Genomic DNA, 20,905 nt, shown 5'->3' with positions numbered 1-20,905 from the left:
CATCCAATTATCGAAATATAATATTTTTTTCAACAGATGTTTACCGAAAATGCATGTTCGGCAGTTGTTTACCGAAAGTTGAACATATTTTCGACATGTAGTTACCGAAATATAATTTTGTTTTCAACAGCAATTTACCGAAATGCTATTTATGATTTTCAACAACCATTTACCGAAATGTAGTGGGCTACGGGAGAAAATAAAGGGCTGCGAATAGCGGCGCCCGTTATTAAATCAAGCCTTGCTTCTATAGCCTTTTTGAGTTGTCTTTATTCAAACAATTTCTCGTTTATTAGTTTTGCGTCAAATTTTTTTAAATTATTGGTTCGTCTCATCTAGGTGAATCCAAAATCCAATTTTTTTTTTTTACTTTTGCACAATAGCCATCTTATGAACTTGGATCATCCGAAATAAGTATCTCGTCCAAATTTTCCTTTGTTGTTAGCCCATCTATACCCTAAGACAGATTCCATTTGAATTAATTTATCAATGACTTTGTTTAATTTAGAACAGAATATACAATCCTTAAATATTAGAAATTCTGGAATTTTGGAAGAAAAAATTAGTTTCTTATCATTCAACGAGCATCTTGTATGTCATAAAAATTAGGGACAGTATAATCTTTATGTATGGGCCACCCTATCTAACTTTCAGGAATATACAAAAATTTGTCGCAAAATTACATAAGGCAAACTTTTTTTTTTTTGAAAAAGGATAAAATTCAAAAACCCCAAAAAAAAACGAGAAAAAAAGAAAAGAAAAGAAAAGGACAAGGCCTGAGTCAAATATCCCCTTTATCCTTTGTTTATCCATGTAGTACTAATTTTTCGCTCGTTTTTCCCCCTCCCATCCTTTTCCTTTTCGCGCGTGAAAACGTTGCTTTCTCTCTGTCTCTTCTTCGTTCTCTGACCTCTTTTTCATTTAAAGGCTCTGCTCTCTCTCCCCATGCATATCCATTAAAACTCTCTCTCTCTCTCTCTCTCTCTCTCTCTCTCTCTCTCTCTCTCCCCGCCGGTTCCCGCTGAATCTCCGGCGAATGGACTCCACAGCGATATCCGCATCCTCTCCTCCTTCCTCTCACCTCACCACCAAGCTCCGAAACCCTAAGCCCCTCCCCACCCGTCTCAATTTCCCCCCATCCAAACCCTTCGCTTCCCTCAAATCCCCATTCCCCGCCCCTTCCTTCCACCCCTGTCGCGTAGCGACGTCGCCGTCCCCCTCGCAAACCCCCAGTCTCGCGAAAACCAACCTCAACCGCCTCATCTCCGAATTCCAATCCCTCTCCTCCCCCATCGACCGCGTAAAGCGGTTGCTCCACTACTCCGCCCTCCTCCCTCCGCTTGACGACTCGGCCCGAACCGACTCGAACCGCGTCATGGGGTGCACGGCCCGTGTGTGGCTAGTTGTAACCATGGACAGCGAAGGGAAGATGAGGTTTCGGGCCGACAGCGACTCGGAGATTACGCGGGGGTTTTGTTGCTGTTTGATTAGCGTTCTTGACGGGGCGGGGCCGGAGGAGGTCTTGGGGTTGAAGACGGAGGATCTGGGGGAGTTGAGTGGTGTTGTTGGTGGGGGGTTAAACGGGGTGAGTAATTCTAGGGTGAATACTTGGGGTAATGTGTTGGTTGGGATGCAGAAGAGGACGAAGGGTTTGGTTGGTGAGAGAGAGGGGAAGGTGCCTGGTGAGGCGTTTCCGTCTCTGGTTGTGACCGCGGAGGGGATCGAGGCAAAGGGGAGCTATGCTGAAGCTCAGGTTAGGGATTTGTATTTCTACCTCATGTGTATCTCTACTTATGAAATACTAGAATTTTGTATGATCTGCAATTAAATCACCAAAAGGTGCTGAAAAGGGGTGTCAACTGTCATTCAAGTAGTAGAAAATAATATACGCGCATAGAATGGGAGACCCTGAGGTAGGATAGGAGGATCTCTGCATATGGGCTATCCGCTAGAAAGAGTTCACCACATCCTGTGCATAGAACGGGAGACCCTAATGCGCCTATCAGCTAGAAAGAGTTCACCACATACTGTGCATGTTGTTTTTTATCCCGAAGTGCTACTTACCTTGATAAAATTCCTGAAAACAGGCAAGATTTTTGTTACCTGATGAGTTGAAGGTTCAAGAACTTGTCAATGTGCTGATGGAGAAGAAAATTGGTGTTGTTGCACACTTCTACATGGATCCTGAGGTCCAAGGTGTCTTAACTGCTGCACAGAAGCATTGGCCTCACATCCATATATCTGATTCCCTGGTTATGGCAGATTCGGCTGTGAAGATGGCAAAAGCCGGTTGCCGATATATCACAGTTCTAGGTGTTGACTTTATGTCAGAAAATGTACGTGCAATTCTGGATCAGGCTGGCTTCTCCGAGGTAGTCCCTGTAACTTTTTTGATGCCTTCTTTTTCAGAGTGGAAGAGGATTACAATCCTGAGATAGTATTGTTTGTTGAATAAGTTACTGCTTAAGAAAATGAAGGGAAAAAATGAGACAACTATCAAGCATCATAATTTTCACTGAATGGTACATATTCTGTTGAGGTCATGTGATAAGTCATGGTCTGGTAGAAAAGACGACTTCTATAAAGTAAGCACAAAGTGCTGGTCATCCATTTTTAAGAAGAGAATGATTGTCAATCTGTTTCTTGAGTTTGTTGAAGTGTCCGTCCCTCATCCCGTCTACAATGGTAACTTCTATATTACTGCTTAAATGTTTCTATGTCTACTGTTTCTGTATTTCATACCCACCAGAGGTTATGACATTTAAAAACTGTGTATATATATCTCTACTCCACTGCAGAAAAGAATTTTGATTTCATGTCAAGGGTGAATATTTACGTAGTAATGTTGCTTTCATTGGCTAGGGATTGATATGACTTGTCTCATCCATCATGAATCTTTGCAGTACAGAGTGGTTTGTACAGCTGGACTAAGTTTGTAGTTTTGTGTCTTCCTTCTTGTTTTTAACTTGTTATATTCAGGTTGGTGTGTACAGGATGTCGAGTGAACGCATTGGTTGCTCTCTAGCTGATGCTGCTTCTAATCCTGCATATATGAACTACCTTGAGGCAGCTTCAATGGCTTCTCCTTCTTTACATGTTGTCTACATAAATACTTCTTTGGAAACAAAGGCGAATGCTCATGAACTTGTGCCAACAATAACATGCACTTCTTCTAATGTTGTGCCAACCATTCTGCAGGTTGGTGATAAGCATCATATACTGCTTCTTCCTTGCTTTAGTTTACGAAAGTGGTTATTTCCCCTTCTGTAATGCAAGTTGATTTGTTATTTTCCCTCCAGGCGTTTGCTCAAGTACCCAACCTGAACGTATGGTATGGGCCTGATACCTACATGGGTGCAAACATAATGGAGTTGTTTCAACAGATGACGGTGATGACGGATGATGAAATTGCAGAGATACATCCAGAACACAATAGAGACACAATTAGATCATTGTTGCCTCGCCTGCACTATTATCAGGTGATTTCTGATTTTCATACTTGGAAAATCAGCTCAGAGTCTTGAATGCAAAATGACATATATATCATCTGTGCTCTGGTTTTCAATTTGCATTTGAAGCCTTTTTGAATATTCCTGAGGTAGTACTTGTATTTTGGGGTGTTTGAGAAATGCAAGTCTTTTCATATAGTTATTTGTTTACTGCGTCAGTGAACAATGCAAGGAACGTGTATGAATCTGCCAACAACATTTTGGACTGATATGGCTGGCACTCACAGGATATCTCATAATTTTTTGTTCATTGCACACATGGAAAACTGCTTTGAGGTGTATGACCCACCAACTTCATTTTGGATTTGATATGGTTGCCACCAATTGGGGGTTTAGAAAACCAATAACTTAGAATGGATGGGTGTTGAGGGGAAGTGAGGTTGTATGCGATAGCTTTAGGGTCAGATTGTCTCACCTACGCTGAGTTGGTAGGCTTCACTGTTAGATTGCTTTTGTGCCACTTATTCAGTATAAAACAACTTGCATTTTAACCCCTACACTGTCAACATCTGTACGACTGTACCTATTACATTTCTCACAACCACATCTTACATTTGCTTGGATAGAAGAACTACCATAATCATGTTTATTGTCAAGTGCATCCCCAAGCTCCCCGCACCCGTGAACCCTACCGAAAACCCGCCCAAACAAAACGAAAAGGAGAAGAAGATACTGCTGTATGATGTATGACCACCTAACTTACTCATATTGTAATTGAGTGACTGATTAATTTTCCTTTTTTGTGGTAGGATGGAACATGCATTGTACATCACCTTTTTGGACATGAAGTTGTGGAGAAGATAAAGGAAATGTATTGTGATGCGTTTCTAACTGCTCATTTCGAGGTTCCTGGAGAAATGTTCTCTCTGGCAATGGAAGCTAAAAGAAGAGGAATGGGGGTGGTAGGTTCCACCCAAAACATATTAGATTTCATTTCGCACAGGGTACAAGAGGCTCTCGAGAGGAATGTCAATGAGCACCTTCAATTTGTTTTGGGAACAGAATCAGGAATGGTAACTGCAATTGTGGCCACAGTTAGTAGATTGTTGGGGTCTGTGAAGCCTTCATCTGGGAGACCAAAAGTTAATGTTGAGATTGTGTTTCCTGTCTCATCCGACTCAATCACGACACCAAGCACTTCATCTCATGGCCTAAGTTTAGGTGTTATACCAGGAGTCGCAAGTGGAGAGGGATGCTCTATTAATGGTGGATGTGCTTCCTGCCCTTACATGAAGGTCAGCATTTGGTTTTATTATATATTTTACTGGCTTTATGGGCTCTTATCCTTCTACCATAGTGAACGAGTTTGCATAGAAAGTAAGTTGCTGTTAATGTTTCTAGTAGTATCCTATTCACTACTAGTATCCTATTCACTTCCCTGCTTAGCAGGAGCAAGCCAACCATTAGATTATGGCTTTTGCAAGATAGAGTGAAAGGATGTTAGATATGTTAAGACTTACCTTGTTACAAGGGTAGGATGTCTTTGAAAGTGCCCGTAGATGAAATGGCAGCATAATGTAACTAAGCTAATCATGACTAGTGATTTTTATTATTCTGTGGAGAAGACAATAAAAAGAATTTAAAAGTCATGGAATGGAATCATATTAATCTGTGGGTTTACGTGGTGGTTGTTTGCTTTCGTCTTTTTCTTTCTTCACTGTAATTCACGAATCACGATAATAAACAAAGCGGCATGTTGTGATCCCATTTTTTCCTAAGTACTGCTGCAAGAGAGATACATGTTTTTTTTTGTTTTTTTATTTTCTCGCAGTGACTTACCTCTTTGTGTGCCAAATAGAGTACTTGAGTAATCAAAGAGCATGCTATCCTCTTTGTTGGTGTGTGTGTTGGGTGTGATACAGACTAGTTAAGCAATATATTTAATATTACGATCAGTTTGATAGTGTATTTATGCTCACATGTCACATCTGAGTTTTCCAGCATTAGTTTCTGTTTGATCCTTTTCGCAAACTATCTTTACTGAATATACGAAATTGGTTTATGGTGTGATAGATCTACTTTGATCTGGCAGCACCCTGCAGGACTTGCAAACCTTTTTAAACCCATCCTGCATAGGTGGATCTGGGTTTGTTTTTCAGTTGTATCCAACCCTTGTCTCAATCTATAAGGTTCTAGCAGCCCTCTTTGAAAAGTAGTAGCATCTATTGTTCCTCTTGGAAGTGTTACGTTTTATTGTTGTCATGCTTACCTCCTCAGAATTGACCAATTAACCTCATGCAAGTCCGACCAATTTGACTTATTTGCCACCTCCCATTGTCCATTACTTCTATTGATTTGTGGACATGTGGTGGGTTTTCGGACCCCCTAAGTTGTTTAATCTGTTTCAGTGTTCAAAATTTGAAGTTGGGCCTCTCAAATTGGATCTACTTTTATGTGTCAGATGAATTCTCTTAGCTCTCTCTTGAAAGTGTGCTACCATTTGCCTGAGGAAAAACATAGCCTTTTAGCCTATGAAGCTGGGCGATTCAACATACAAACTCGACATGGAAAACTAATTGCAGATGTCGGTTGTGAGCCAATACTGCACATGAGACACTTTCAGGTTAGTGTTTTCTTTCTGTTGATAAGTAACTTTCAGGTTAGTTTCTTTGATATCTGAGGCTCTTTCCATGTGGGTGCTTATCAAAACTTTTAGATTTTACAAAGCTGACTCTTGAATTTGAATCCATTACCGTCAAAATTGATGCTTCTCAGATTTAGCTTTTAGAAATTGTTTGTGGGCCAAAAGCAGAAGCCAACTATGTGAAACATACTGCCTCCATTTTAGGCCATCGGAATCTAAATTCTCGTCCTAAAAAGGGTGGTATTCAGCTCATTTTTGTTGTTCTTGGATTTCTTTTGCAGGCAACAAAAAGATTACCAGACAAGCTCGTCCATCAGATCCTTGATAAATGTGGCAATGGAAGGCCAATGTCATATAGCTAGCAGAGCTGCTCTTATTCGTAGCAACAAAATATGTGCTGCTTCGTGGATGTGATTCTGTCATACCCCTGAAAAGGCCTTCAAGAAATTTTCTTCAACTTAGTTTATAGAAAGTCACAGTATACAAATTTACTTCTTGTACTCTTTGTATCTGTTGGTGATTTACTTCATTTTATTATCAAGTTTAGAAGGGCGGCTCTGGCGCAACGGTGAGGTTGCTCCAATGTGACCTGGTAGTCACTGGTTCGAGTCGCAGAAATAGCTTCCCCCCTTCCGTACATCCAAAGCCTTCGCCAGACGTTGCAGATAGAAGCCCCGTGCATTGGGTAGTCTTCTTTTTAATAATCAAGGTTGGCGATTTATTTGTTTTGTTAGTTTCATAGAAAGGCAGTAATGTCATACTTACGAATTGTACATTCTTCAACTTCCAGTATCCTTTTGGGATACATCTGTAACATTTGCTGGATTCACTATTGGGACCGTTCAGCACATTTTGATCAATGGGATTGGAAAACTATATTGCCTGATGAAATAGATCGATTGTGTTATCTCATTTTGTACTTCATTTTCTTCTGGGAAAATCTCGTTAAGTAGCTTGTATGATGTGCGTAGCTCAAGGTTTTATACGCCTTGAGGAGAATACAAATGGGCAAATTCCAATTTATACGCCTGTCCAAAGTTGTGTATAAATATGTCACTTTAAAAGGGTTTTTTTTTTTTTTTTTCACATCCGGTATGCATCATTAGAGTTGATTAGTAGTTGTTGAGTGATTGCCATAATGGATGGCCTCTTCTTCATACGAGTCGAATCCCGCGGCCTTTCACGATGCTTGAGCTAGGCGCAAGATTCATAGGAGTTAAACTCGCGACCTCTCACGATACTTGAGCTAGGTGCAAGAGTCACTTTAAAAGTTGGTTTGTATGTTTGCATTTTAAGGCCCGTAGGAGTTCGGGTGCCCTCAAATGTTCTAGGGTTTGACCCTCCTCGGGTGTTTTGTCCAACCTTTGGTTGGATTTCCTTTCTCTTTCCCCCACTTGATGTACCTTATTAAGTTTAATATTTAGCCGTTTAAAAAAAAGTCACTTTAAAAGTTAATCAAGCGAATTAATGGTCTTTGTTAAATTAATCTGAATTTGAGAGTCAGAGAGGGCGAGAACGACTATTTTATGCATTTGAGATACAAAAATCAGACAAGACCCACGTGCATCGCTTACAAAAAAGAACCATTCAACAACAAAAGAACCATTCAACAACAGCCACCGATGGTAGTCATAGCGACCTTGCACCGATGTTTACGCAGGCCCACTATGGGTCCGATCCTAAAATATGAATGAAAAATGGAAAGATCGGATCGAACACCTACACATATCAAATTGAACTGATTTTTCACATAGAGACCTATTTTTTAAAAATTATTGAGCGGTTTAGATTTTCTATCTGGGACCCGTAATGAACCCCACGTGGCCATTGGTGCAAGGTTGGTATGGCCACCGTCGATAACATTTTCAACACCAATGTTAGAATTTAAGAAAAGTTAGAATTCATTTTTATTTTTCGGACATTTTTTGAGAACTTTTCGTGTACCCTAAATATTGCTCACCGCCCGATGGTGCTGCAGGAGTCCTTCCCTCCCCACTTTTACGTGCGACCGATATACTTTAATCAACTTTGTGTGGAGGTATGGTGGTGGATTGGAGCACTACGTGGTGTTATGCTCGAAGAGCACATAATAGAATTAAAAATTTATATAAATGATCTTTTTAATTTCATTTGAGTCTCATTTTCGTCTTTTAAGCATCAATTCCAATTCTTTTGACCTTCAAATTTGGTTTTTGTATCAAATTGGTTCAATTGATAACTTCTATCAACCAAATTGGATTGAAAAAATCAGATTGATGACAGTTTGGACGTTGTTGTTCGTACCAAGTTGATCCAATTGATAACGTCTGCCCTTAATCTGATTTTTTCCTTTCAATTTGACTGACAAACGTTATCAACTAGATCAACTTGGTATGAAAACTAAACTTGAAGGTCAAAAAAATTACAGTTAATACTTGGATGATGAAAATAAGACCCGAGTGAAACTAGAACAACCATTTCTATTAATTTCACTAATAGAATTTTCCAGATCCACGTTTTGTGCGCCCTCTCTCTCTCTCTCTCTCTCTCTCTCTCTACGTTCGTACGGAATATCTCGTAAAGCTGTGTATAATTCGCCCGCGCGAAAACAGCCCACACGAACGGAGAATATATAGCAACTCCGTCGATCGAATTACCAACTTCTTCTACACAGAATTCCAGGTGGATGAGATCCGTAAAAATTGCTGGTACGCAGATCTCTCTCTGCTGAATTGATTAACCACTTCGTTTCATTAAATTTCGGTACAAGTTTGAGGCTATTTGCGCGTGTGATTTGTCCTTCATTACGAGAATGTAACTTCGATAACTAGGTAAATTGGTTACTATACTTAGGTCAATTAAGCTTTTGATTGATGATCGATCCATGTCGATCGAATTACCAACTTCTTCTTTTTTGTTTGATTTCGTTCGGCTGACAATGTCTATGGAACTCATTTATCCAATATAGTTAATCGGAAGCTGTGCACTTGGGGAACGAGTTTTATTCTGGGTTCCCAACCAAATTATGTGCAGTGGTAATTAATTGAACCGGGTTGCTCCGGTGATAAACGTGACTTAAGCGTTTGCTCCTTCTACATCTCTTGTTCAAAGCTTCTTAGGTGCTATCGTTCGAGAAAATTTTCAATGTGATGGTTATTTGTAACCCCATATATGGGGCCCACATCATGTGAGGGGCGTTACAAATAACCGTTGCATTAACGATTTTTCCAGTTCATTGGGGTTTTGCTCTGGTTTTAAATAGGCATTCGGCTAGTAGGCGGTGAAATTGGTCCCTGTAATTTGTCGAGTTCGGCCCCAAATACCTTGAGCGAACAAAAAAGAAGTTTTTTTGGAAAAAATCACGATTTTTCCAGTTCATTGGGGTTTTGCTCTGGTTTTAAATGGGCATTCGGCTAGTAGGCAGTGAAATTGGTCCCAGTAATTTGTCGAGTTCGGCCCCAAATACCTTGAGCGAACAAAAAAGAAGTTTTTTTGGAAAAAATCTCATACCTTGAATTCCCCTCTTTGGAGCTTACGGAGACTTGTCCGAGAGTAACACGCAGAAGTGTGGTTGGCATAATAATCTTTACTTCTGGTTTGGCGTACTGATAATGATTAATTCCTCTTTTCTTTTTCTTTTTTCATCGTCTTTTAGGAAAGATTCTTACTTGATTGGATAGACTGTATTTTTCACAATTTTTTCCAAATTTTCCAAATGATAACTTTCTCCAGTAATACATTTGGAAAGAGATTTCTCTACACTCCGAACCAAAGAAATCAGGGTCTTTTGTGCTATAATCATTCTTGAAATCATGTGTAAACTTTTCTCCTTTCTTTTTGTCTTAATTGCCTTAGGAGTTAGCTCTTGAAGTTGATAATTTACTGAGTTACTCAGTTTTGAACAAGGTAATTTAGGTTGTCCCGTTTCAAATTCTTATGACTGATCACTAGCCATATTGTCATCTTGGCCCTCGGACAGCATTGTATTTCACCGCTTGCCAGTGGAAAGACAAGCTATATGCTATTTTGTGGTTTCCATCAACATATACCTTATTAGCCATTTTATTTTGAAATTGTTGCTTAAATAGAATAATCAAATGCATCAAATGGCCTGGAAATAAAGAGTTGCATTTTCACTTCCTCATTGTACATGCATTTCCTGAATGAACCGCCTGACGTTAAATGGATAAATGGTGCTACAACTTGGTTTTTTATGAACTCTACCTCAGTGAGGTACTTATTAGTGAGTGTCATACTGGCATTCTCTTTAAACTAGTATCTCCTTCCTACCTCATTCACAGGGCCCAATACTTCTGTTGGTATGGATTGAAAGCAATTGGAGTAGTCGTTACTGGTTTCTAGTATTTCATTGATAATGGTATTGCAGTAGTTGGATGTGACAAGTTCTTGTTATTATGTAGTACTTTGATGAGTTCATAAACAAATTTATTCTTTGTCTTTCATAGGATTTCTTGGACTTGTTGGCCATGGGTTCTGCAAATGGATTACTGGGTTACGGGGGGAAGCAACCTCTTCTTTCTTTTGGGGTGATATCAGATGTTCAGTACGCTGATATTCCTGATGGCCGTTCATTCTATGGTGTTCCCAGGTATTATCGACACAGCATTCTTGTATTGCAAAGGGCAGTCCAGAAATGGAACAACTTACAGAAGCTTAAATTCACTGTCAACTTTGGGGACATAGTTGATGGGTTTTGCCCCAAAGACCAATCTCTCAGTTCCGTTGAGAAAGTCGTTCGTGAATTCGAGATTTTCAATGGCCCAGTCTATCACATGATTGGAAATCACTGCCTTTACAATCTCCCTCGTGACAAATTGCTGCCAATACTGAAAATTCCTACTCTTGATGGCCGCGCATACTATGATTTTTCTCCGGTCCCAGAATTCAGATTTGTAGTTCTTGATGGATATGATATTAGTGCCATTGGTTGGCCTCAAGAACATCCAAACAGCATATTGGCATTGAAATTTCTCAGGGAGAAAAACCCTAATTCAGAGAAGAACAGTCCCGAAAATCTTATAGGTTTGGAGAGAAGGTTCCTCATGTTCAATGGAGCTGTTGGGAAAGAACAGTTAGAATGGCTTGATAGCGTGCTTCAAGATGCAACAAAAACTAAACAAAAAGTTGTTGTCTGTTGCCATCTGCCTTTAGATCCAGGTGCATCATCTAAAGAAGCACTTCTGTGGAATTACGATGAAGTCATGGATGTGGTACACCGTTACAATTGCGTGAAAGTTTGCCTAGCTGGACATGATCATAAGGGTGGACACTCGATCGACTCGCATGGGGTACACCACCGAGTCCTTGAAGCGGCCCTGGAGTGCCCTCCCGGCACAGATGCCTTTGGCCACGTAGATGTTTTTCATGACAGGTTATTGCTTTTCGGAACTGATCAAATGGAAAGCACCGAGATGATTTTCACTCCTTAGAAAAGCTGTACAAGATATCGATGCGCTGAGAATTTACCTCTCATTCTTTTTCTTTCCCCAAAATGACGTCGAAAGTACATTGTTGTAAATTACAAGGCATAGAGTGCTCCATATTGTAGTGGGTTTCCTTGCCATCAATAAAAATAGCAGCTAGCAACATTCACTTGTTAAAGAGCTTACGATGCTACTGAACATGTTCTATATCTCAAAAGGCTACCTGGGATTTGAGTTTGCTGGATGTCTTATGATCAAACAATTCATTTATTCTCTTACACTTTGGCTGTTGCATGCTTTACTGTTTTTACTGTGTAGATAGTGGTTCAGTTGGACTATGCAGCGAAGCTGAGTTTTTTTGTTTTTTTTATGGTGATTTTGGATCCTTTTCTAGTAAGCTTTAACTTCGAAGTTGCTCTGTTGAACTGGGAAGCACACATAAATTGATGAATGCTGAAACTTTGAAATAGTTCCTAAATTGTTTTGTGTCTACCCTAGAGGCCTAGATGAAGATGTTCCATGAGCAGGGCTAACAGATGAAGTGTGTTCATATTCTGATGTATTCTTAGACGTTGACTGAAACCTAGTTTCTGTAGCAGACTCCCTCTCCCAATCTCTGAAGCCACTGAACGAACGAATCAAACGAATCAAGAAAGCGGTTGCAAGGCGGAAATATTGGTGAGAGGGCTAGTAATTTTTATTTGATTGAGGTTTGTAGATGACCATGGTAATGGAGGATTGAGTTCAAAATTGCAGAATCTGCTACAGATTTGCACGAGCAATATTTCCCATAAACAGATTTGTGCTCTTTTCATGTGAAATAGAACAACCATATCAGTGCCTTACAATTTCAAAATTCCAATGTGACATCATGAGCTGTTTGTAAATCATGTTCTTTTTGAAAACTAGATGGCAATATTGGCAGATCACTTTGGACATCATGGATACAAGACAGAATTTTTCGATCATCAAAAAAAGATGATAAATCCCGGATCTTCCACATTATATATGTGTTTATATTGATAACCGGATGTTCGGGTCAACTTGCATACACCTCGACTAATTTCAAGGTTTTAAAGTTAACGACCGGACAAACCTCCAATGGGCCCGAAGTTTGAAATTTTTGGCCTTCATGAGATTCTCTTCGACATCAAAGCCCGCCTAACACCTAGCCGCGCATCAACACAGCCAAACTTTTCCTTAATAGCACTTTAAAACTTCAAACAAGCCTTACATTTTTACATCAAACAACAAAATTAGGTATTATTAAGAAGCCTTACAAACTGACACCAATACAAGTTACAAAGCTGAGACTACTCCGCCTTCCTCTTCTCAACGTAGAAGAACCCAAACAACGCAACAATAGAGAAAGCCGAGAAACAAATAGACGCGACATCAAGCGAAACATGACGCCCACTGATCCCCGTAACCTCAAACAAGTCGGTGGTCTTCTGGGGATTCGTGGTCTGGCCATACGCAGCCTCAACCCCATCGGCATTATAAGCATAGGCCCTGACAAAGTAAGTCGCGGTAGGGATGTCTTTCCCGATGGTCCAGGTGGAGGAGTTGTTGCCAGAGGTGCTGTTGTATGGACCGGAAATGATGTTGAATTGGCATGTCTTGTCCTTGTTTAGATCGTCGTTCGTCTTCCTCCACGACCGGTCTACTTGGCTAATTGGTGCATAGCAAAGCTTGACCTTCATGGTTTTGTAGGTGGAGTCTGTACCAGAGGGGTGGGTTTGGTTGTATGACCATGCTGCTGTTATTTGGTCTTTCCCCGCTTTCAGCACTGCATGTTTAGTATCAATTGAAGTGAAATTAGCATTTGTTGTATGCTATGATAGAAATAAAAAGGCCTTATTTAACAGGGTGTCAAAAATTTTGGGGGACAAAATTTCAGGAGGCCAAGTCATGTAATTTGAAAGAGAAAAACTCATTTACGGAGCTCAATCTCGTGTGCAGGGGCGGACCCAGGATTTGGTTGCAGTGGGGTCAAATATCTACCATACATAATTTTTTGGGATTTTCAGGGCAAAATTACGAAATACTCCTCAAAACTATACCTGCTCTAGGGGTATTTTGGGATTTTCAGACCCCGCTTGCCATAGTGTGGTTCCGCCACTGCTCGTGTGTCCATTAGTGTTATGGACGATTCGGATTAAAAATAAACTATTACCGGTCAGAGATGTTTATTACTAGTCATAGTTTAAAAATATATCTCAACCATTGATTGCCGATACGGACGGGTGAGATTACGCGCCTCCGTGAACACGAATAACTTATTCACGGCTCCTTCGTAAATAAGTTATTCTAAATTTAAAAATATCCACAATTTTTACCATTCAATTTGTCTAAAGTTTGGTTGGTCCCTGAGATCAGTCGATGTGTACGTAAGCTGACCCGGACACCTTGTTATTATTAGAAATAAATAAATACTGTAAAAGTTTGAGGTGGTCCGTATCTGCAGACTGCAGCCATAGCAACTGAATTTTTTTGAGGTGATGACACCTTGAACAAAGTAAAGTGCAAATTGAGGAAACCAATGAACAAGAAATTGCAAGTCAACCTTTGTTTTCGGTGGCCTGAAATTTCCAAATTGCATCCTTTTTCAATTAGAATCTTTCGTTTCTTTCCCAGGTACTGATTAAGCAGGTTTCTAATTCTGATTACGTGTAGAGTATCAATTGGTATCATGGTGCCCTCGTTCAGGACTTTATTCAAACAGCTGTTAAAACTTGAATATGAGAGAGAGAGAGAGAGAGAGAGAGAGTTTTAAGAACCTTGTCCTGGTGTGGGTGAAGCTGTGACCACAAGAGTACTCTGAAGGGAAGAGAAGGCCACCCCATGGCAAGTCTCCACCAAGCAAGACAGAAGAAGTGAAACCACAAGAAACCCACAAACAGCCATTGATGATTGGCCGTGAACTTCAGAAGCAATCAACAGAAGGAGAGGAAATTGAGAAAGTTTTGGTTCCAATGATCCCAAGAAAATCAGATGAATCTTGGAGTATTTATTTGTTCTTTGAGCTGCTTTAATAATTAGTAATAGAGTCAACTTTAGACAAGTCAAACACTCCCACTTGCCAGCTTTTGAAGATCTTCAAGAGATACCCCTTTATGTGCATTTATGCAAATTGTTTAGAATGGAATGGCGGCTCTAAATCATGCTGAAAGGGTGGGGTCAATTGGGTTTTTTTGTCAATGACAATACGGGTTTGTTATAGCAACAACTAACGTGATAGTGTTAAGGAATTGGATCCTTTTTGGTCCTCAATTCGGACCAAACGAGATAGACCATATCTAGATCATTCATTACTATAATTGATGTGAATTGCCACTTTTGAATATCTACAAGAGATACCACTTCAAGTGCATTCATGCAAATTTTTTAGAATGCAGTGGTGGCTCTGAGTCATGCTGAAAGGGTGGGGTCAATTGGTTTATTTGTCAATGAAAATATGGGTTTGTTATAGCAACAACCAACGTGATAGTATTAGGAATTGAATCCTTTCGGTCTTCGATTCAGACTAGACGAGATAATCTGTATTTAGATTGTCCATTGCTATAATTGATGGTTCGAATTTGATTAGAACAAGAATCTTTTAGTATATCTGAACCATTGATTGTACTTATGTACTTTTCAAATTTGGCACTTGAACCAAGAGAATATTATGCTGAAGTTTGTGATATTATTCTTAAGGGGTGGGGTCACTTGAATTTATTTGGCACTAAGGCTGCATTCTTTTAAACCTAATTTTTTTTTTCTCTCCTTTTGGAGCTTAAATGAAAATAAGTTAAGTTCATTCATTCTTTTAAACTTAAACTTAATTGCATAAAACATACACAATTATAAATAAATTAAGTTTAGGGATGGAAAATAAGTTCAGTGTAGGAGAATGGACTGAATTAAAACAAATAAGTTAAGTTTAAAAGAACTCGGCCTAAGAAGGAGTTTTTTTAATAGCAATCAGTGATGTGAGTATCACGTGCGCATGCTGTAAATATTCTTGTGATAAAAAGGTTTGTGATAGGAAATACTAACAGTTCCAAACTAGTCTTAAGTACAAGGGATGCGAGTTATTAAAAATGAAATAGAGGAGGTATAGTTGAAAAACGACCAAAGTACAAGAGATTTATCTGAAATTTACCCTAACTTTTATATTTATTACTTTTATATGTATTCAAAACACAAACCCTAATATCAAATCAGATTTCATTCCATTTCTCTCAAACCCGACTTCACTCACAGCAGCTCTTCAGCGATGGCGATTTCGCCGATTTCAACTGTGAGTCTCTCTCTCTCTCTCTCTCTGAAGGAAAATTGGGAAGAAAGTTGAATTGGAATTTGAAAGAACTATAAAGTAGTATACTAAACAAAGGACGGGAGAATTTTAAAATTTTGTCTTCTTTTCCATTTCTTTAAAAGGAAATTGAAAAGAAAGATAGGGGCAATTTCGTCACTCTACCTTCATCTTATAAACCTCTCGCACAGCTGGGAACCAAGACTAGGGTTTTTCAATCTGCGATCAAACGAGATCTTCATCGCCGAGAATAGCCACCGGCGACCTCAACCCCCGTCTAGAACCATATCTCCGGTACGTTTTTTTCTTCTGCTCTTTGTAATCTCGTTTTTTTCAGATGATCTGAATTCGATTTTGGGTTTAGTTTTGAAAACGCAGATTCAAATTTGGGGAAATGCAATCGCTTTACGGGTGCATTCGATCGGTGAGAAGCCACGCTACTAACAGCTCAAAGGTTGCCCATTTTAATTCTTTATTGAGAAAACCTAATTCTTCAGCTGGGAACGAAGTGGGATGTGTCGAATTTGTTGGTACTGCCATTGGTTGTTCGAATGGCTTGTTCTTCCCAAGCCTTTGCAAGTTCATTTCTCACTCATCTTTGGCATTGGTATGTTTTTTTTTTTGGATCATTTTTACATCCAATTTTTGTTTAATGTAATTTCTGCTCCTGACATTGTTGAGCTACTTGGGATCAACTCGAGTTAGACCTGATAAAAGCTAACCAAATCCAATAATGAACAAGCCATGCTCGAATGCATTTTTCAAGTTCCTTAAAAGTGTTATCGCCAAAGCATGAGCTACAGCTTATGGGGAATAACAACTAAAGCTGTTTGTGATCAAATTGTGATTGACTTGATTAAAAACTCTGATTGAGCTCGGCTAGAATGATAAGTACGCCAACAGTAAGAATCACAGTACCCATGTCATCCCCAATCGATGAGGGTATGGCCGTGGTAGGACTGGAGACAGATCTAACTTTTGGTAATATATGCACAAAATGGCTGCTCTTAGAAAGTTTTACCACTGAAACAGGGCCCCCCAACACCTCCAAAAATCGAGAAACTCAAGGGATATTACGTCATGGAACCATGCCCCCAAATCAAAGCATAAAGGCATCATAGAGGGAAAGCGTAGAATGATTAGTAAGCCACGCTAAAGTATTCTTGAAGCTCGTTAGTTTTGATAGCCAAGCTTGAACAACTCATTACTCGGCTCTGCTTGGCTTGTTCACTGGCCTATTTGTTACTGCAAATAGTGTGACTGGAGACTGATGTTTTTGCAATTATCATTTGTTTCATTCGAATCTCCTGGGGATTTGAAAACAGTTATTAGGTGTCTTTAGTCTTGTCATTCCTTTCAAACTAATAGTGGCGCTGCTTGGTGACCAACTGTTTACCATTTTGGAGTTGCATTAAAATGTTTTGGTTGATTACTTACACTGCTATGTTCTTGGTGAGTTTTGTATTTGGAATGTTGAATGGAAGAAAGAAAACATAATTATATGTATCCTTGTGTCCTTGGTGAGTGTTTTTTTGAATGGGAGGAAGAAAAACATAATTATCAGTATCCTTGTGATTACTTTTATCCGTATTCTTGGTTTCTGTTTGTGAAGAATTAGTCTGTATTTCTGATGCTTATTAATGTGTTCTGTCAGACAAAGCCCAGTGTCAAAACAAGCTTGCTCACATCATATAATACTGGTGGTAGACATTCAGTCTCACTGTTACATACTGGTCCTAAGCCCGGTCTTGTTCACCAATCTATGGCACTACAAACTTTATCACGCAGATGCATCTCCACAATGGACAATTCAGCCAACTCTGTTGCACAGGAAGCTACTGCTTCTGTACCTGGTGTTCCTCCACGCATCAAATTCAAAAGGCTTGATAAAACAGCCAAGCACATAATGCAGGCATGCATATATTTGTTACCTTTATTTTTAACATATGGAAGGGGCACATTCTCTGATCTGATTAAGATTTTCGGTTGGTATGACATCTCAGATTCTTGATAAGGAGGCTGTGGAGGAAGTGAGGAACCAGAGAGAAATACCAGATATTAGGCCTGGCTATATCATCCAGCTCAAAGTGGTATGGAAATTGTTTGTTTTTGTTGCTTTGGTAGAAGCGGAATTGCTGTGAGGAGCGTCTATTGATTTGTTTGTGATAAAAACCTTTGCATGAGCAGGAGGTGCCCGACAATAAAAGGCGTGTTTCGATCCTCAAAGGCATTGTTATAGCAAGGCGTAATGCTGGTCTAAATACTACATTTAGACTAAGAAGGCTTGTGGCAGGAATAGGGGTAGAATCCCTCTTCCCCCTGTAAGTGAATTGAAACTATTTTCAGATTTATTTCAGATGTAATTGAAGGATTTTGAGCTTCTGTGCTGCGAAACGTAAACGTGGAATAAAAAATTCTAAGTGGGTAATAAGTGTAGTTCAAACACTTGATGAAAGTACAGATACTTACTAGATCAGGTCTCTTCAGAAAATACAGATGCATCTGAAGAATATTAAGAGGGATGCTTGTCTCAGTTGTTCATGCCCAGGCCCCAAAAGGCTCAGGTTCATTAATTTTCGTAGTCTCATAGAATATAGACAGGTTGATGCTATAGAAGGCCAGATCCTTCCACTAGGCCCACATTAACCCCTCGGTCCTGCACCTTGTAGAGTTCAGCTCAAGAACATGGTTTTTTCAAATAACCCCTGTGAATTTATCTTTTATTTTTTCTTAGTGCTTTCACTAATTGCTGCTACTTATATCACATGTATATTTCTGTATGTGAATTAACATTTTTTTTTTTTTTTGAACATGGTGAATTAGCATTCTTTGAATTGGCATTGTTTGATCATTACTTTTTCTGCAATCTGTTGTTGTTAGATACTGCTCTACTGGGTTTTTCTAAATGAGATATTGATGTCAGGTACTCACCCAACATAAAGGAGATAAAGGTGCTGGACAAAAAGAAGGTGCGGAGGGCTAAGCTTTACTATCTGAGGGATAAGATGAATGCTCTTAGGAAGTAATAGCAAATCTACGAATACAAGTAATTGGAGACCGAAAGGTGTTGTATTCAGGAATGCTGGAGCAGGGTGGCATTGCTTAGGCAGCTATCTGTTCTTAGTCCCCCTTTTGTTGAATCTGATTTATCAACGTCTTTGGAATTGTTTTGGTGGTCCTGGGTGGAAATATCAGCTATTGAAATGGAAAGCATTTTTTCTTGAAGAGAAGTGGAAAGCTTGTTAGGCTGCCAATAAGTTCACCCTGATGCACTTCTGTTAAAGTTCTTGGTGGCATGATAAAAATATGTTAAGCAACTAAGTGTGTTGAGATTGAACTTAGAAATCGCACCTACTGTGTGGATGTACTGTGTGTGGATGCAACACGGTTCTGTTCATCGTTTCTCGTTTCTTCTTGTGAACCACGGGCTTTCTTGGCAATCCCAGTTTATATGGCAAATGTCTAAATATAGAGAAGTTTTGGGGTTGCTTGGTTGAAGAACTTGATGGTTACGTCGTTAGAGATTTTGTGAACTTCGCAAATTATGTCGCAGTGATGCAATTACTGCGTCTTCTTGTCTTTCTTTCCTTCCTTTTCTTTTTTGGCAGGGCGGGTGTGTGTGTTTTCAAATTTGTTACACGGTCTTGGGTAACTCAACTCTAAATACTAGCTATTTAAGTGAGAACGCTCCTCACGCTTATATACATCATATTGTTTTGGTACCTACGCGATGTGAAACTTCACTTCACACCCTTACCCACGCGTCGTGCAGTGTGCACTCGGAATCACTGCCACGTGCAGGGGTTGGAAACAGGCAACTCTACGCAAAACCTGTTCTATCCAAGACCGTGTAACAAAATTTAAAACTTGTTTTAACTTCTGAGCCACGAATCTGGCCCTGTATCTGCATATCGCCGCGTGCAGCGTGTGCTGAAAGAAAACCTTCGAAGCACGTTTTCCTCTCGTGGTTGTGGCTGCAAATTAAAATATTGGCTTTAAAAAAGTGATTCCAGAGGATCAAAAAAAAAAAAGTGATTCCAGGAGAAACGTGTTTGTAAGCTCGGCACAAGAAATTATTCAGTGCCCTTGGGCACTCTTCTCACCACACATTATACTAGGATCCACATACTTTAGTCTCGGATTTCAAAAAATTTTGTGGTTGAGGAGAACTCTAGGGCACCACGTGGTAGTGCTCCACGAGCAATGAATAATTTTTCGCTCGGCACACAGAGACAGTTGGAAAATTGAGAATAATGTAATCCACCCAATGATGATTGTGTACTCGTATTTGACAAGTTATTGATTGGATAAAATGGAAGTCAATATAAATTGGCATACATTCAGGAAAATGAGGCGTCTAAATTCAGAAATATATGGTTTGGGTCCCTATCATCACTAGTTCCTAAATTAACAAGGAAAAATGGGTTACATTGGGGATGAGTCTTGTTCAAAATTGGTCATCTATATTCCATTAAAAGTATTATTCTATATCTTGCTTGTGGAAGATGAGATAGAAGCTTAATCGGTCAGGTAATCCAAATTATCAAAACTAACCAAAGCCAAAGCCAATCCAAATTAGCAAGAGAAATTAGTTTGATCTTTGCTCAAGAGCTCGGGTTAAAGCGATGTCGAAGGAGACTCTCGACAGGTTATCACATTGATTCAGAGGAAAGGGGGATGTTAATTCAAGTGCGGGAGTTTTGATCTTAGACATCAACCGACTTGGGCAGTGATACTGGGAAGCGTATAAGAAATTGAAGAACGGTGCATCAACGATAATCAAAAACACGATGGTTTAGAGAAACTCTCTCTAAACTCTTTTATTTTATTCAATAATCAACAACCCCCAAGCCCTAAGGCTTATAACTTATATTATATTGGTAGCAAACCCTACTCCTAGAAAACAAAAATTACCAATTTCGAAAAAAAACAGAAATTATTACAAATTCGGAAAATAGAGAAAAATTTAAGACTTCTCTAAAAAGAATGGACTGAAACGGAGTTTCCTACTAAAAGTTATAAACAAAACAATTATTTCCTAAAACGACAAAATTGCCCTTTCGGACGACTAAAAAAACACATGACACAT

General features: G+C 39.4%; 4 protein-coding genes across 5 annotated transcripts; 3 read left to right on the top strand and 1 right to left on the bottom strand.

The window, feature by feature from the left end:
• The first annotated feature begins 913 nt into the window (after positions 1 to 913).
• On the top strand, positions 914 to 6,984 carry LOC131310676 (quinolinate synthase, chloroplastic). Its single transcript, XM_058337834.1, has 7 exons — positions 914 to 1,753; positions 2,088 to 2,372; positions 2,980 to 3,198; positions 3,300 to 3,479; positions 4,259 to 4,744; positions 5,911 to 6,072; positions 6,375 to 6,984. The coding sequence occupies exons 1-7, from the start codon at positions 1,037 to 1,039 to the stop codon at positions 6,453 to 6,455; spliced, it is 2,130 nt and encodes a 709-aa protein (XP_058193817.1). The 5' UTR covers positions 914 to 1,036; the 3' UTR covers positions 6,456 to 6,984.
• A 1,665-nt stretch (positions 6,985 to 8,649) lies between these two features.
• On the top strand, positions 8,650 to 11,794 carry LOC131310674 (manganese-dependent ADP-ribose/CDP-alcohol diphosphatase). 2 transcript variants are annotated; one of them, XM_058337831.1, is made up of 2 exons: positions 8,650 to 8,903; positions 10,539 to 11,794. In XM_058337831.1, exon 2 carries the CDS (start codon positions 10,560 to 10,562, stop codon positions 11,520 to 11,522), a length of 963 nt encoding a protein of 320 aa, XP_058193814.1. In that variant the 5' UTR covers positions 8,650 to 8,903; positions 10,539 to 10,559; the 3' UTR covers positions 11,523 to 11,794. The 2 variants fall into 2 exon arrangements, with proteins under 2 accessions (XP_058193814.1, XP_058193813.1); XM_058337830.1 differs by lacking the exon at positions 8,650 to 8,903 and adding an exon at positions 10,428 to 10,450.
• Positions 11,795 to 12,710: 916 nt separating this feature from the next.
• Positions 12,711 to 14,641, bottom strand: LOC131310675 (high-affinity nitrate transporter 3.1). Its single transcript, XM_058337833.1, has 2 exons — positions 14,297 to 14,641; positions 12,711 to 13,305 (listed from the first exon to the last, which is right to left on the bottom strand). Exons 1-2 carry the CDS (start codon positions 14,421 to 14,423, stop codon positions 12,830 to 12,832), a joined length of 603 nt encoding a protein of 200 aa, XP_058193816.1. The 5' UTR covers positions 14,424 to 14,641; the 3' UTR covers positions 12,711 to 12,829.
• Positions 14,642 to 15,910: 1,269 nt separating this feature from the next.
• On the top strand, positions 15,911 to 19,314 carry LOC131310672 (large ribosomal subunit protein bL19cy-like). Its single transcript, XM_058337828.1, has 6 exons — positions 15,911 to 16,105; positions 16,191 to 16,423; positions 17,471 to 17,728; positions 17,820 to 17,906; positions 18,004 to 18,137; positions 18,740 to 19,314. The coding sequence occupies exons 2-6, from the start codon at positions 16,211 to 16,213 to the stop codon at positions 18,840 to 18,842; spliced, it is 795 nt and encodes a 264-aa protein (XP_058193811.1). The 5' UTR covers positions 15,911 to 16,105; positions 16,191 to 16,210; the 3' UTR covers positions 18,843 to 19,314.
• Positions 19,315 to 20,905: the final 1,591 nt, after the last annotated feature.

The sequence above is a fragment of the Rhododendron vialii genome, chromosome 12a (assembly GCF_030253575.1).
Source record: "Rhododendron vialii isolate Sample 1 chromosome 12a, ASM3025357v1".
NCBI lineage: Eukaryota > Viridiplantae > Streptophyta > Magnoliopsida > Ericales > Ericaceae > Rhododendron > Rhododendron vialii.
The sequence above is the reverse complement of the archived record's forward strand: the minus strand, read 5'-3'. Positions and strand labels throughout refer to the sequence as shown.

Excerpts from the sequence above, each read along its gene's own strand:
- LOC131310675 (XM_058337833.1), bottom strand. The coding sequence starts at position 14,423 with ATGGCTGTTTGTGGGTTTCTTGTGGTTTCACTTCTTCTGTCTTGCTTG. Across the intron at positions 13,306-14,296 it reads TTCACCCACACCAGGACAAG|TGCTGAAAGCGGGGAAAGAC; the intron begins GTTCTTAAAACT and ends CTAAACATGCAG.
- LOC131310672 (XM_058337828.1), top strand. The coding sequence starts at position 16,211 with ATGCAATCGCTTTACGGGTGCATTCGATCGGTGAGAAGCCACGCTACT. Across the intron at positions 16,424-17,470 it reads CTCACTCATCTTTGGCATTG|ACAAAGCCCAGTGTCAAAAC; the intron begins GTATGTTTTTTT and ends GTGTTCTGTCAG. Across the intron at positions 17,729-17,819 it reads CAGCCAAGCACATAATGCAG|ATTCTTGATAAGGAGGCTGT; the intron begins GCATGCATATAT and ends ATGACATCTCAG.
- LOC131310676 (XM_058337834.1), top strand. The coding sequence starts at position 1,037 with ATGGACTCCACAGCGATATCCGCATCCTCTCCTCCTTCCTCTCACCTC. Across the intron at positions 2,373-2,979 it reads ATCAGGCTGGCTTCTCCGAG|GTTGGTGTGTACAGGATGTC; the intron begins GTAGTCCCTGTA and ends TGTTATATTCAG. Across the intron at positions 3,199-3,299 it reads TTGTGCCAACCATTCTGCAG|GCGTTTGCTCAAGTACCCAA; the intron begins GTTGGTGATAAG and ends TTTTCCCTCCAG.